Source organism: Catharus ustulatus, chromosome 7 (assembly GCF_009819885.2).
Source record: "Catharus ustulatus isolate bCatUst1 chromosome 7, bCatUst1.pri.v2, whole genome shotgun sequence".
In the NCBI taxonomy this organism is placed as follows: Eukaryota; Metazoa; Chordata; class Aves; order Passeriformes; family Turdidae; genus Catharus; species Catharus ustulatus.
This window is the reverse complement of record NC_046227.1, coordinates 18921363-18936809: the sequence shown is the minus strand read 5'-3', so window position 1 is coordinate 18936809 and position 15447 is coordinate 18921363. Positions and strand designations below refer to the sequence as shown.

The following is a 15447-nucleotide window of genomic DNA, read 5'->3' as shown; positions in this document are numbered from 1 at the left end:
TCATACATGCAAATAGACGAATTAAGATAATTTAAAGAGTCTTAATATTTCCATTAATAGTATAAGGGAAGCTTTTTTTAATTTGCAAAGGCATCACTTTACAATCACTGTGATGTTTGCAAAAGCTGCACCAAAGAGACTAAGTATTACATTTGTAAGCTATCTAGCAGTGTGTCTGATATTGTACAAATATATTTCAAATTATGTGTAGATTGAGGCTTTTCAATCAAACTGGGTAAAAGTTAGTTGTACTTAGATGGAATTACAGTGCAGTAATTTTATTCCAGATCATTCACCTTTTCTCTAAAGAATATCTTTGCAGCAGCAGATTGTGTTACTCTCTGGAGTTGCTCTCTTGGCTGTCAAAAATGCTCAGATGCTTAAATTGAACAACTTTGTGCTTCCTTTCAAATACAGCTCAGCTCCAGCTCTCAGAAGTCCACTCCTTCTCACTCTTACTAAATTTTTCTTTAAAAAAGGCTTTATGATTGAAACTGCGAAATCTACTGTTTCTGATTGATAATGGGTACTTTTATACTAATGAAAATCATTGTAGTTTTGTCTACTATACAGGATGTTTATGTCTGAGGACTAACAGAGAATACTAGAAACGCTCTGCAGAGCAGCTTTGTCGGCTTTTCCTTTGAACTGATGTGCTTCTTCACTTAATGCAGCACTGAGCACCAAGAGTGCTTCTAGTGAGTCATTGCCTCTTCCTGCTGTTCTGCAAGAATTGGAATAACTTCTTAGTGTCCAGTCTCTGATTTCTAGCTTCTTAACCTGGCCAGTCAGCTTTGTCATGAAAGCTTAAAGCCTGAAAAGATGTCCTTTAAAGGTGGGGATTTTTTTTTCTTGAGAAGCCACTATTTATTCTGCTGTGTTTCACTGTCCTCCACTATTCACTCTGTTGTCTCTAAAAATTTTCTGGTTAGAAGAGTTAGACTGACATCTTTTCAGTTGGCTTTGCCCCTAATAGCCAAAATGCAGGTATTCAGTTTTGTCTATGAACTCTGTAGCTTGCAGTTTTCATACAGAGCAGAAGAGTGCTCATTCCTTGGGTCTTGAAGTCAGTACCACATTGATTCACTTTTGGAAGCCTAAGAGAAAACAGAGTTGTGGCAGGAGTGATCTAGTTCGACTAGGCTGTGAAACTGTAACCTAAAGGGAAGGAGATATTTTACCTGAAGTTACTTCTAAAATGCATTTTGGAAATTCACGGCAGGAGTGATCTAGTTCGACTAGGCTGTGAAACTGTAACCTAAAGGGAAGGAGATATTTTACCTGAAGTTACTTCTAAAATGCATTTTGGAAATTCACAGTAGAATTATGAAAAACGGAAATGGTAGGAAAGAATGGAATTATTCTGGAAAGTTTGACATGGTAGTTATTCAGAAGATATTAATGGTGCTTATGTTTATAACATGATATTGCTTACTTATGTGGATGTCAAACAGTGTTCTGCATTTCACAAATAAGATACTAATGCAGCAAAAGAAACATAAGAATTTTATTTGAAGTCATGTGGACAAGATTCTTTGTTAAATCTAAGTTTTTATTTAATTGCAAGTTCACTGTTTATTCTCTCTTTTTGCTAAAATTAGCCTTATCTTTTTGTGAAAGAAAATCAAAACCAGAATATAGTTTTGAATCAGAGAAAATAATAAGGAAAAAGCTTTATGGTTTTTGTCTTCATGTGGACCTGTATTTTAGTATTTCCATGCTAGATCTTCAGATACGTAGGGCTGGAATATTTCTGTCTATTGAATTGACATTCTTGCTGATATACTCATTCTTACACATAACATCTTAAACATTTAGTACAGTAGTAAAAATATTTGAAGAGTATATAGTACAAGAAATATCAACCGCTGAAAGATTGGGTAAGAACTACAAGCTTGTTGGAAAGAAGTATTTTGCAATGTTGAAATCAAGTTAAAAAACTTAAATTAAGGTGATCCATCAGTTACCCAGTCAGTCTTCTTCTCCATCTTTATTTTTGAGCTTCTTCAGAAAAAAATAGATTTCTTACTTAGATTACATCTACCTTTCATTGCCCCCCACTAGAGATTTCTACCTGCTGCAAGTGATGGATTTCTGGGGCTTGATGGTACCAGGAGACATCTGTGGCAGTGCTCCTTTTTGTTGCCTATTAAAGCCTGTTTTGATAGTCTCAGAAGCCTTTTGAAACACACATTTATGTAGATGTACAGTTATTTAGCCGATGCTGTGGTAAGGAAGTTCTTTCAGAAGTATATGGGGAACTGGTTATGGAATAGCTTTGGCTGCTGTTTATCCAGCGACCATGTAACCCATTGAGGAGTTTGTCCAGGTGTCTCTTTATTCCTGTGTAAGAAATCTCACCTTGTTTCTTCCTATGCACAACTTGAGGTTCAGTCTCTTCTTTATATTTATAGAGGAATTAATATAACACTTGCAGTAAGACTTTGGGTAATTCTGGACTGTGCTACTTTAACACTATAGACTTTGAACCATAAATACAACGTATGGTATCTACTGTAGATTACATTGGTGTTTCTACTTTAAGGTTTAGGGCCTGGAAATTGTTTCCTCTTTGAACCTGCTGTGGTTAATGCATGTGACAGTGAAAGGACTTTCCTTACTGGGAATCGGATCTGGGTCCTTTATTGATCTTTTGGTCAGTATCTGTGTTAATATAGCAATAATAGCACACTTTATAATTCAGTAATGCTTTCTTGAGCCTCTCAAGAGACAACATATTCATAACTTTCATTTTCAGGATATGTCAAATTTGGGATCGTTAAGCCATGACCCTGAGATTAGCACAGTTGGTTAGAGCACTGTATTAGTAATGCCAGGGCCATGGGTTCAGTCCCCGTGGGCGCCCTTCACTGAAGAGTTGCATCCAGTGATCTTTGTGGGTCCCTTCTAAATCCGATTCTGTCGTGATGGATTCAGGACTGGTATGTCAACATAGACTTCATGGGGAGCACAGCTTATTTTCTGTGGAAGGAAGCCTTGTGTGTAGCAGAAGCTGGGATTCAAAATTATTTTGCCATGTGTTTTGTTACAGTGGCTTCCTTAGCCTGTGATCATAACCAGTGAAAACACATTTTTGACAGAATGTGAAATATATGGGGGGTCGGGGTGGGCTGTAAAATATTTCAGAATGCACTGTGTAATAATTCCTTCCTTTTGTGTCTTTTAGATCTTTATTTACTTTTGATCTCTTCTTATACGGACAGTGGTGAAAGGGAAAGCAATTACTTTAAAAATATGGAATACCATATTTTAGCATAGATGAGACCACATTTGTGATTTATAGCAGTTCAGGTTTCTTAGTGTGGAAGAGATAAAAGTGAATGACCAAAGAGGAAAAAGTGAATGATTTTTACAAGCCCCTTCGAATTCCCTGCAGTTGCAGTTGTTTATCTGTACTTGAACAAGGAACATGGAATGACTTTTCATAGCTTCTGTGAATGTGGTATGTAAAGTGGAAGGTGAAAGTGAACACTATTTATTTGGACACTAACTAACAGAAAGCTGTCAGTCATCACTGAGTTCTTTCCATCCCAGGGATATATAGGGTGTATATGCAAAGAGCAAATTGACTGGCTAATACTGTCCTTCTGTACCTTTTCTTAATAAAAAGTCTCATGTCTAACGTGCAAAAACAAAGGAGAAGTTCTTAATCTTTAATCTTGTGAATTTGATAGCTATTTTAGTGAGTTGCTATTTTAATTGTTGGACTTGTATCCTTTTTTTTTTCCCCTTCCTTTTTTCTTGATTTACCTACTTTTTCTGTGGCTTTCTTCTATTTCCTTCTTCTCTTGAAGATGATTCTTCAATGGTCGTCAAAGAGGAAAGGCTTAAGTTTTAGAAAGTAGCAGGCTGCTTCTGGAAACCATGGCATAAATCTGGAAAAGAGTTTTCATAGTCAGACAGCTGTATTGTGTTCTGAAGTTGTGCATTGAAAAATTATCAGTAAAATCTAGTGAATCTTTTCAGTAAAAGTTTATTCTTGTGTGATGTATTTTTAGATTATTCTTTGTTTAGTGTCGTTTTTCACGTGGATAAATAACTCTTTGATGTTGGTATATGTCCTTTCTAAAAATAGCTTGGGAGCTGAAAAGTATTCAGTGTCTCTTGAGTCAGGCTCATGTTAAGTGAGTAGGAAATCATTCTGTCTGCTCTAATGGGGTTTGGCTCAACATCGTGTCACTGTGCATTAGCCAAGCCTCAGCTACTACCGTGCAGAAATTTTCCAAAGAATAAATGTTTTCTTTTCTTTTTAAATGAAAGAATTTTGTAAGGATTTTGTAAATTGTAATTGCTGTACATTTGAAATACGCAGGTCCTGAAAAATCTTATGCCTTTTTAAGTTGTTTTTATTGTCAAAAGACATTTTTAAAAGTCATTATCTGAATGAGGACTTGAAAAATTAGTCCAACCTCTGATCATGTCACAGAAAGGAGAAGAAAGTCAGTGTTCTATTAACTGTTAAATGGAAGATACTTCTGATGCGTATGGGAAGAAAGTGAGATGTTAGATATGTGAACTTTGAGCAGCAGAAAAAAAATTGGCAGCTTTATAATTCTCTGGCCTCAGAATCAGAATTGGCTTGAACAGAGTAGTTGGAATTTCAGAATACCATTTCCATACCTCCTCTAATGTAAAAGCATATACTCTCTGAAAAATGGAAAAAGGAATGCTTTTCTCAGTATGTGTTAACACTGCTGATCTGTGCTTGGCTAACATTTTTCTCATCTGTTTTATAGGTTTTGTAAAAGACACCGGATTAAATCAAATTCAAATGTTCCAAATGTTCCGAAACACTTGTTGATGATGTCAGAATTAGTTCTGCCACAGTTCATCTTTAGTCTGATTCAGCATTTAAGAGAGGGATATAATGAACCTGGTATGTTTTGAATTTGCATGTATCTAGCATGTCTTACCATGCTGTTACCTCTTGCTTTTCAATCTATGAAGATACAGTACATGAATGCTTTCCATAGTTTCTGTCATTGTATTTTATACCTCTCTTCCTAACAAAATTACAGCCTGACTAGGTGATGTGATTTTGTTACATGCTGGAATGCTTAAATGTGTTTTAAGAGTTGTCTGGCATTGTGCTGAACTCTTCCAGAAAATGAAATCGGGTACAGTTTGAAATTGGTACGTGTGAATTTTAGAGCATTATGAATATATAAATTATTTTAATTTTGTTCTGCTTATTACTGTTTTGGCTGAATTATATTGTATCTACACCAAAAGTTCTTCTTATGTCATTTTCAGCTCTTGATCTGCCGTCAGAGAAAGACCTTCATAAAATCCTCCAGGTTTTGGAGCCTCATGTTTCCTTCCTAGAAGACTTGACCAAAATGGGAGGTGCAATGAGATCAGTTCTTACCCAGGTTTTAACTAGCCAACAGTTCTACAAAGATCTTAGCTCCGGTATGTTTTTGTTAGTTTGAAAATCTAATTATTATAAATATGAGGAATTAAGGGCATAAGTTTTGTTTATAACTTCATTTTCTGCATGTTTTTATTTGACATCTCAAAACACAGAAAAACCCCATCTTTTTAAGGCTATTATGTTGACAGGAGCATGAGCTTCAGGAGTGACTAGAAACATTTGTCATTAAGACCTGTAAGAGCAAACATCAGATCTGTGTCCTAAATAAATGTATAAAAATACGTCTTTTCAGAAAAGTTTTTACAAGAAATCCGTTCTAGCTTAGTACTTCCAAACTGGTCATAACAAGATTATTCAAAGTGGAATATGTCTAACTTATTTTGGGATCTGCTCTCACAGAGGTTACTGGAAGAGACCTGAATGGCAAAAGGCCATTGTCTGTCCTGCATTTTTGTGCAAAGCCTGCTTCATTTTTTTTTCTTAAAAATTACTCCCCCTTTATTATTTATTCAATCCTGTAACAAATAACAATGAATCTAAAAATGTTGGCCAGTCACAACTAACCCTAAATACCTAGTGTGAATTAACTCCATGTTATTTTCTTGTGATTAAGAGTCCTTTGCATAGGTATGGAGCTAATAGTAATTACTGTAGTTTTAAGTTGCCATAACTGGATTGGGCAGCAGCTAGTTAAAGAACAGGCAATCTCCAAATCTTTACTTGAAAGGAGAAACACTTAGTACAGCTGCCTCAGGGGCAGTTCTCTTTATTCTTTCTTTTCTTTTTCTCTTCTGTTATAGTATTCAAATGGGAGAAATTTAATTACTTCTCTTTCCTATATGTGGTGGATTTCCTGATACAGAAATGGAATGTAAAGTAAGACATGCTTATCTGGACTTTTGGAATGGAGAATAAGTGTTATTAAATTAAAACATTGTGGGCCATTTTTTAGATTGTTTGCATAGAATATGAAGCATATGAACCGAGAAGCTGCTTTTGTGCTTTAATACTGTTTTATGTATTTATGTATGTATTCAAGGTGTTGGAGAGAATGCATGTGTGAAGAAAAGTCATGAAAAGTACCTCATTGCTTTGAAAGGCTCTGGATTGGCATTTCCTGAGGATAAAATTCCATGTGGTATGCAGGAACAAGGATCTGGATCTAGCACATTATCTGTTCAAGGTTTGTGTAGAAAATATCTTAAGAGAAGACTTGATTATTGATTGATTTTATATATACTGCTTTGGATTTATTTTTAAGATAAGCTAATCTTAATGAAACTTAGGGAATTACCTGTTACTTGTTGCACTACCAAATTACAGGACTCTTACTTCTGTCAACAAAGCTAATAAACATATTAATTTCTTGTTGCTGTTATGCTAAGCACCATTTTTCCAGTCATAACACTAGTGAAATTTGAGTAGGCAGGATGGAATTGCTCATAGAGGAATTTGGCCACCGCAGCGATGTGATTATTAATCCATAGCACCTCTTCTTGTAAAGGTTTCTGTGATTTTTTTTTTTTTTAAATCACTGAAGTCAATCAGAGTTGGTTTTTCTCAATTTTTGAATGAATGCTTGTTTGTTAACATAGTGCATTGAAGCTCTGTAATGGCACCTATTTGCACATCCCTGGTTTTGTATTGCTTGGAAATCTTACTCCAACTTCTCAGTCCACTGCTGTGTATCTTTTAAAGAAAATTAATGTAGTGTTCCATTTCATACTGGCTTAAATATCTTAAAATACTGTCTTTTCAATATAAGACTTATGAAAAGAATCTCTGAACTTTTTTATTTCAAAAGGTTTGGCAGGTGGTACAGCAGCATCAGGACAAGGGGATTCTTCAGATGAGGTGAGACTTTTTAAAGACTGTAAAGAAATGCACCAGAATACTGAAGGGAGAGAATGCTTGCAGCCAAATCTCACAGATCTTACATTTTGCATCTGCTGTACATGATCCCAATTTTACTAATTAGGAATAATAGAGGTATAAAGGAATAGATCTCATGCCTTTGATTTAGTAAGGATCTCTTGAAAAATCCTGCTAATACCCTTGCAGTTTAATTTATGTATGTAATGGAGAAGAAACATGTGTAGGTATTCCAGAAATCACTGTCAAGTAAATTGCCTTGATTAAAGCAAACTTAGAGCATGTAATGCTAAGAGTGGTGTTAGCTGCTTTTGGCATTTGAGAATCCAGCTGAACTGGTGATAGCAGCAGTGAGAATTTCTCTGTAGATAAATTCCCATGTGTAGACTTGACCTTACTTACCAAACAGGAGTGGGAGTAAGGAGAGAATCTCATTTTAGGTTGAGCTTTAACAAGTAAGTAGAGGAAAGTTAAATTCTGGTAGAATAACTTTATCAATTTATTCTCATCTTTCTTTCTTAACTATTTAAAACCTAATTTCAACTGGTAAACCTTGTAACATAACAAACTTTAAATAATGTAAAGAGATAGCCTATATAAAAACATTTATCCTTCAGTGTGGCAAAAGCATTCATGGACTGTTTTATTTGATTCCTTGAAACATAAAATCTTCTTAAATAGGAGGACAAGTTTAGAGAGGGTCCTTTTTCTCCTTCTGCAGAAAGGAAAACATGAGAAATAACAGCCATCCTTCAGATTAATTTTATGCTTAGAACTATCTACTATTGTAGAAGTATAATTAAACACTGAACTGTGCAAAACTTTTCAAACTGTTTAGTTCTCTGCTCTGATTTGTAGTCTATGTAAATTTTGTAATCTAGGGTTCCATCTGTGAAACAATGCTCCTATTAGATCTTGGTAAGAAAGAACATTTTTAACCTTTCTATATTTATTTTAAATACCAGAAGAAGCAAAGCCAGTTAAAATCCAGTGCTCTTGCCCCATTTCTTAATTATAACATAGTTTTACTCTGCTCTAAGAGTATAATCGGGTATTAAAAACAGACTGTAACTGCCCTATGTAACTCACATGGGAGTAGAGAGGAGAGGAGTGTTATTTTTCTAGTAAGTATTTCAGCTTTCCACCTGTACAGTCTGTTTTGACTTTTGGATGAAGAGAGTGGACTTCCTTTTCAGTAATTTGTATTTGTCAAACAGCTCATGATTAATAAAAAGATTATAAAATAAGAAATTAACTTTCTTCACTGATGCTTTTTTCAGGGCAGGAGAGTTGAATTGCAGAGTCCTGCAGTTCATAGTAATATCCTAGCAAGTGTGATTTTTTTCTAGGGAATACATGGTCCCTCTGATTAGGGACTGGGCAGTGGCAACATCCTGAGAATTTACTGACTCATTCCTGATTGAAGTACCAAACTACCCCGTGTTCAAAAAGACCACAGGATGCCTAAGTGTTCAAATGGGTGTCCATGTTAAAATGAATTTTCAGGTGGAGGAAATGAAAGAATAGGCAAAAATTAGACCTTTCATTTACACCATACTTGTGGTGAGCCCTTAGATATAAAGTGTGAACAATCTCCTACCTCAAGGAAGGATAGTAACTTCTTGAGAATCTGATTCTTTATCCAAAAGAAGTTTGGAAGTAAAACATGGCATTTTCTTAAGAAATAACAATATTGAGTACTTATTTTTAACTGTAGATGTCTGTGTTAACTTAATTAGCTTCGTTTTATTAGCTCCAGTAAAAATCTTTATTTCTAGTTTCATTAGGACTACCGGTATTGGCAAAGATCCATGCAACACTTAATATACTCCTGTAATGTCACATTCTTTTTTAACATGCAGTGTTAGATTTTGTGAAGTGCTGGTGGAGATGTTTTTAACTTGCGTTACGCTCTGGAACCTTTGCTGTTTAGTTTGTGAAGTATCTTGAGAGCTTCAGATGACAAGTGCTTATGTAAAATGTTTCCATTATTCTGTAGGGAACAAACAGTTAGAATTGGCCTTTTAAAGGTGTCAAAAAGATTTTGTTCTTGCATCAGAAGTTTAGATTGATTAGAAGGTATGTAGCTAATTATATATGTTGCCAACTTTGATATACAATATGTTGGCTGATATTTTCTCTCTGAAACAAAACTCTACAAACCCTACAAGTGGATAAGGCAAAATCTTAGATGTGCAAAGTTTAGAAATTTTTGAGTGTTAAACTTTTGTAACAATCAAGTTTAGAAATCAAAGCAACTAACCTTACAAAATTAATGAAATAAATGTGGATGATAAGACTGCATGAGGGGGAAAAAAGGCAATTAAAATTATGTTTTTCTCTAAAGGGTTGCACACAATGTGTGATTCATGTAAACAGTAAAAGTGTTTTTCTTGTGAGAATATGTTGGAGGCTTCTCTGTTTTAATTTGGAAGTTAAACCAGAATTTTGAGAGTATACCATCTCTTGGCAATAAGTCTCTAAGTATACGATTGTCAATTTTTAAAACTCTTGCTCTACCCCAGGAGGACCAGGATGGTAGCCAAGGTGTGGGAAAGCGCAAGAGGGTGAAACTAAGCAGCACCACCAAAGGTATTTACAAAGTACTGATCTCAGTTTATCATGTTTGCTTTCTCTGTCTTAAAAATATGCAGGGATACTCAGTTCACTTCCTGAGCACTGTAGTGCTGCATGTGACAGGTATTAAACATATCAAAGTCTAAAAAAGAGTAGCACGTGAAAATGTGATAATTGGCAGGTTAGATTTCCCTTGAGTGAGTACCACTGTCTGGGACTCTGACCATTTTGTCACCTCTGTGTTGTAAGCTGACCTGCAAAAATTCATTCAATTTTCACTGTGTGTCTATCAAGGCTGCAATATAGCTTTACAAAACAAGTGTTTGATGCATTTGTTCTTAACAAATTTTTTTGATTGTGCCACTGTACAGTATGATTGTGTTTATAGCCAGGCAGGAATGGTTCTCTCTGGTTCTGATTGTTCTTTCTGTACTGTTTCAGTAATATTTAAAATAAAATACCTGAATTAAGTCTCTTGGGAAACCACTCCATTATTTTTCTAGCTTGAAATTAGTCCCTTTTGCAGTTTCTAGTCCAACATGAGTAATACTCCCATTGAGGTTGGTGCAAGTTTTAGTTCAAGAATAACCATAGGCTAGACAAGGTAGTTCTATCTTGTGCTTGACATGTTTCTAGGCTAAAAAATGTTTAATAATATTTAAATGTTATTGTTAAATAAAGGTCTTTTTGATTGTGGGTTTTTTTTTAATATGAGTGTGAGGATACTGACATAGGAAGTGCAAAGAATTGCAGGCCTTGAGAAAAGCATATTTAGGTAGAGAAATTATGGTGAAAGTTGGAATAAAGTTTCTGGAAGGTCTCTGGAGCAAAGGTTTGGAGCTTGAGTTTTAAATGCAGAGGTTCATGAATCAATGAAATAGCATGATGTGAGGAGTATGGGAAAGTAAGATCAGTTGTTCCTAGTGTTTCCAGATTGAAGCAAAGTGATAGGGAAGCTGAAAAAGCAGAGAATTGAATGTTTTGGCAACAGTGTTATTTAGAGGTGATCTTAAAAATGGTGTGAGAAAGATTGTGGTAAAGTTGTAGAAGAGGCAGTAGTTTCAGAGAAATGTAGGAAACAGAGACATCCAAGGAGAGTTCTCTTACTTGGATTTAAGAGGCTGTTAGCTTGTCTAAAAGATGAGTTAGAGTCAGGTAACACAAGAAAGAAATGCTGCTGATCTGATGCATAATAACTAATTAGGAAGAGGCATGGTGGGAGCCATTTAGAAGCTACCTGATCAGAAAACCAGTATCAGCAGTGGCATTTCAGAATAAGTGATACTTGAATTCAACATTTCGTTTCCCCCCAGGATTGTAGTCTTCCCCCTCTGAGGCATCCCAACACGGACTCTGGTCATGATGTTGCTAGCTCCTAATATCTGCCCCAGAGGAGGGAGTCTGCCAATAGGGGAAGGGTAAGTATCTGTTTTTATTAAATATCAAATAGTTTTCTGAAGTTTTCAGTATTCATATTTTATGTCCATTAGGGTATAAAATAAGAATAATACTATAAAATAAGAAAATTTTGGAAAACTGAGTATTGAATAAAAACAGATTTACCTTTTCCATGTAAGCAGACTCCCTGTTTCATCCTAGCTCTGCAGTGGTACTGTCTTCATCCAGGGTTATTTATATACTGGGGCTATCTTGGAATGCTAAGTCTCATATTCCAGGGAGATATTTACAGCACTCTGGGAGGTGTTTTGTGGCATGAAGAAAGAATAAAATATTTCTTTAAAGAAAGTACAGTTTTTAGGCTGAGGTTTGGTCATGCAGGTATGGGACTGAGTACTGAGAAATTTTTTTGGTCTGTTTTGAAACCTCATCCTGCATCCATCTGAAATATTAGATGTTTAAGACAATTTTAAACCCAGAGGCACTTTTTTTTTTTTTCTAAACAAATTTAAAATCTAGTGATGCTATTCAGAAGAGTGGGAACATTAGTCCCAGTGTTGTTGACAAATTTTCCAGGTTTGGTAAGAGCATTCTGCCTACTCAAATTATATAGCAGGTGTAAGCAGATATGTATTGTTGTGTCCCTGCCTGAAACTGCTGCATGAAGTATTGCATATGCACTGTTCACCTATGCTATATGTCAGAGAAAGCTGCATGGTGAGTGTTGTGTCATTTCCATGCCTGGTGGTCACACAAGGAAGCATTTGGCTGTGCCTAAACTTACGCTCTTTGTTCTGTGGACAGAGGACTTCAGTCTTGCATGGTTGCCAAGCTTTTGTGTGCAGTCAAATCATGCCTGCAAATTCATAACAAGAGATGAGGAAGAGAACATAAATGAGCATCATATGTTTGTTGCTGTAGGTAATGTGTAATACTTTACAAAATAGTTTAATATTAATTAATATTGCAAAATTTTATAATATTTTAATATCTTCCATGATTCTGTGAAGGTAATGCTTTTCAAATATATTGAATAAAACATATTCTTTTTTTTTTTTTTTTTTTTTTTTTTTTGGTGGCTTGCTGGAGTCTTGAGGAGAACCCTAAAATTTAAGTCTGGGCAAATTGGTTACTTGCCCAGGGAACTCTGGCATTTGATAATGGTGGAAATTTGAGCTAATTCCTGCTTAGGTAGAGCACAAATGCCTATCTTGCTTAGCATAGGCACAGAGCTATCCAGTGCAATCTCTAAAGTTGTCACACTTCAGTGAAGATGTGAGTCCTCAAGGCCAGATGATGTTCAGTGTGGATGTTTCTGAGTGTGTGCTGGTGGGAGCACTTCATACACTCCTGTTGGAATATGTGATTTTGTGTGTAGTTACGTATCCTCAGTGTAGTTGATTTCTAGGTATGGAGAAGTAGTAGTATTATTACTTTCTTCTTCAGTCCTCATGCGTTACTGGAGTGAACACACCTGTTGTAGTTGTAAACCGTAAATAATCAACCCCTTGAAAAATGATGAAGAGTTTTTATATTGTAGTTTTTTTTAAAACAGAGTTAATATGATTTATGCTCTATCAAGTGATAATTTCATTAGCAGTTTATTCTAGCAAAGGTCAGTTTGCAGCTTTGCAATCAGGAAACTGATCTGCTTGAAAACACAGCTGACAAAATGGAAAGATCCTGGACTTGATTCCTATGTAGGTCCCTCACAGGGATCTACTATCAGCATGAGTAAAGGGGCAGAGTGAATGGACAAGAAAGGGGACTGTCTCCTGCTACCATCAGGAGCTAGTGCCTCCTGATTATCTGGTTATAGTAATTTTTATATTAAAAAACTCCAGCAGACAACTTAGTGATTGGTCAATCAGTGCATGTACTGCTTTGAAAGGAAGAATAAAGGATACATTACTGCTTCTATTTATTTTTTTAGAGCTTGATAAAGTGTTGTTTAGGTAATAGAATTCATCACTAAATCATAAATTGTATTTTGTTGTTTTGATATTTTAACTTCAGTTAAGTAGTAGTCTACAGTGTTTCCCTTAATTAAGTGGCTGTGTAAATATTGTGCAATTTGCTGTAATGCATTATAATCAGTGCAGCTATTAAGGTAAGATGACGTGATTCAGTGTAATCAATAAATATTGTACTCTGTGGTAGAATTGTACTGAAAACTTTCACTGGCTGCCCTGGGAAGTTCTTTTTATAGTTACAGACTCTGACACTCTGCAGTATTGGTGATCTTCATTCTCCCAGTGTTTAAAAAGAAGTCATTTACAGAATGCACTAAGATGTTCTTTAATTTTTGTTACTTAATTTTTATGAGTGCAACTACACTATTACTGTTCTTAGTTTTAATACATCTTGCAATACATGCCCTGCTTCAACCTTTTATGCAGATCAGTCTATCATGGATGTCTTGAAGCATAAATGTTTTCTAGAAGAGTTATTGTTTTGGACAATAAAATACGAGTTTCCACAGAAGATGGTGACTTTCTTACTCAACATGCTGCCAGATCAAGATTATAAGGTACTTGGCTGTATTTCATTCAAACCTAAATATCTTTTTATATTCACTTACCCAGTGTGTATTATGCCTTGCATGACACCATGTATGCTTATGTTTGAATAATAAGCAGTAAAATAATGCAGATCTTTTACCTTGTTTTGAGTATTTTGTAAGAAGTTCTGAAGTGTTTAGTGTTTGGAAACCAATGTAGATAAAACAAAATGGATAAATCTGGAGCAGCACTATTAATTTTGATTCATGATTTATTTTCCTTGTCTGTTAGCACATGTTTGCATGTGTAGGACTTTGTTTCATTTTATCTTACTTAGTAAATTGGTTTTTGTCACTTAAAACATGTGGATCAGACTGTATGACTAGTGAACAATTGCAGTGATTTCATTCCTGTTGCAATTATTGTAGTAGGCAATGATTTCTCCATACATTACAGTGTGAGTGTTCTTGCTGCAGCTATTATGCCCTAGGTGATTTTGGCGGCCTTCCAGGTGCTTCCTTACAGAGTTTTGCAGTTGTCCCTACCAAGTATCTCCTGGCCTGGAGTCGTGGAGACTGGATGTCATCTTCCTGTTTTAAATCTTGGTGTGCAGCCAGGTTTGGTTGTTTGCTCCACATGTTCCCAAGACCTAGTATACATAGCAATCAGGCTTAACATTTTGCTCTGATCATGTCATACCCTTGAGCCATGCAAATATTTTGGACCTTCTCAATCCCTGCTGGGAGGAAAAGATCAAGAAATTCTGAAGTCCAGTCATGCAGATTTCTTCAAATACCTCTGTTTATAATGGGACAGTCCTGTATTTGTGCCCCCTTAAAACCTTGCTGCATCAAAGCAAAGGACATGAAGATAACTTGCAAGGAAGAAAAAGCTAGTATGTAGGCCTTCAGCACTACTGTGTCCATGTCAAGACACCATTTTGATTTGGGATACCAGCGTAGGTTCATCTTGGTCTTAAATTCAGCTAATACATGAAGAGACATTAGGACTTCTTAACTGATGATCCTGTGAAGCTATGAAACTTGAATTCTTGGTATTTGGACTCCACATGGACATCTAGTTCTTCTGATCCATTGCCAGCTAAATTCCTGCCTGCAAAAACACCCAGCTGCTAGCAGCACGCAGAAGAATCTGGTAAGTGTTGGTGTGTTTCCCTTATAACTGTACCATGTAATAACAGCAGCTTCTAATGATTGTGAGATCTTTCTTCCTTTGACAGTAAACCATAGTCTTCAGTGACTTTCTTTGTTCTGTTTATTATCTTTCTTTACTTAGAATGGAGATTTTGGTGTGATTGCCGCCTTTAAGTGGAAATAGCTCATTTTTTCCCAGCAATACTGCATGCTCAGATTGAAGGGTTTTTGTAAAATTTTTTGGTTGGTTGGTTTTTTTTGTTACCAGTTTCATATTGTTTTTCATTCAACAGTTAATTCCTATGTTAAAGCTTTAGTAGAAGCACAAATACCAATTGTTCAAAAATTTTTAGAATCTGTGTTTAATTGCTGTGATTGTCTAAATGGCATTTTTAAGTAGTAAGGAAACTCAGAGCAGAAAATGTAGCACATAGCAGTACTAGGGAGGCAGTAAACTATTTTTTTGTGAGATACCTTTGCTTTGTTGCAAAACTGCCATTGCTGCATGAATGTTAAACATGTTTATCAGGCCTGTGGTTAATTTATAATT

At 35.6% G+C, this 15447-nt stretch overlaps 1 protein-coding gene across 4 annotated transcripts in view; it reads left to right on the top strand.

Annotated features, from left to right (window-relative positions):
- The window catches only part of UBR3 (ubiquitin protein ligase E3 component n-recognin 3), a 102577-nt gene that overhangs the window by 7638 nt on the left and 79492 nt on the right, over positions 1-15447 (top strand). For all 4 annotated transcript variants that reach the window (XM_033064487.1, XM_033064486.2, XM_033064485.2 and 1 more), the window contains exons 2-7: positions 4758-4897; positions 5275-5433; positions 6435-6578; positions 7200-7249; positions 9793-9859; positions 13642-13772. In XM_033064487.1, the coding sequence (XP_032920378.1) occupies positions 4758-4897; positions 5275-5433; positions 6435-6578; positions 7200-7249; positions 9793-9859; positions 13642-13772 (691 nt within the window). The remainder of the gene's footprint in view (positions 1-4757; positions 4898-5274; positions 5434-6434; positions 6579-7199; positions 7250-9792; positions 9860-13641; positions 13773-15447) is intronic.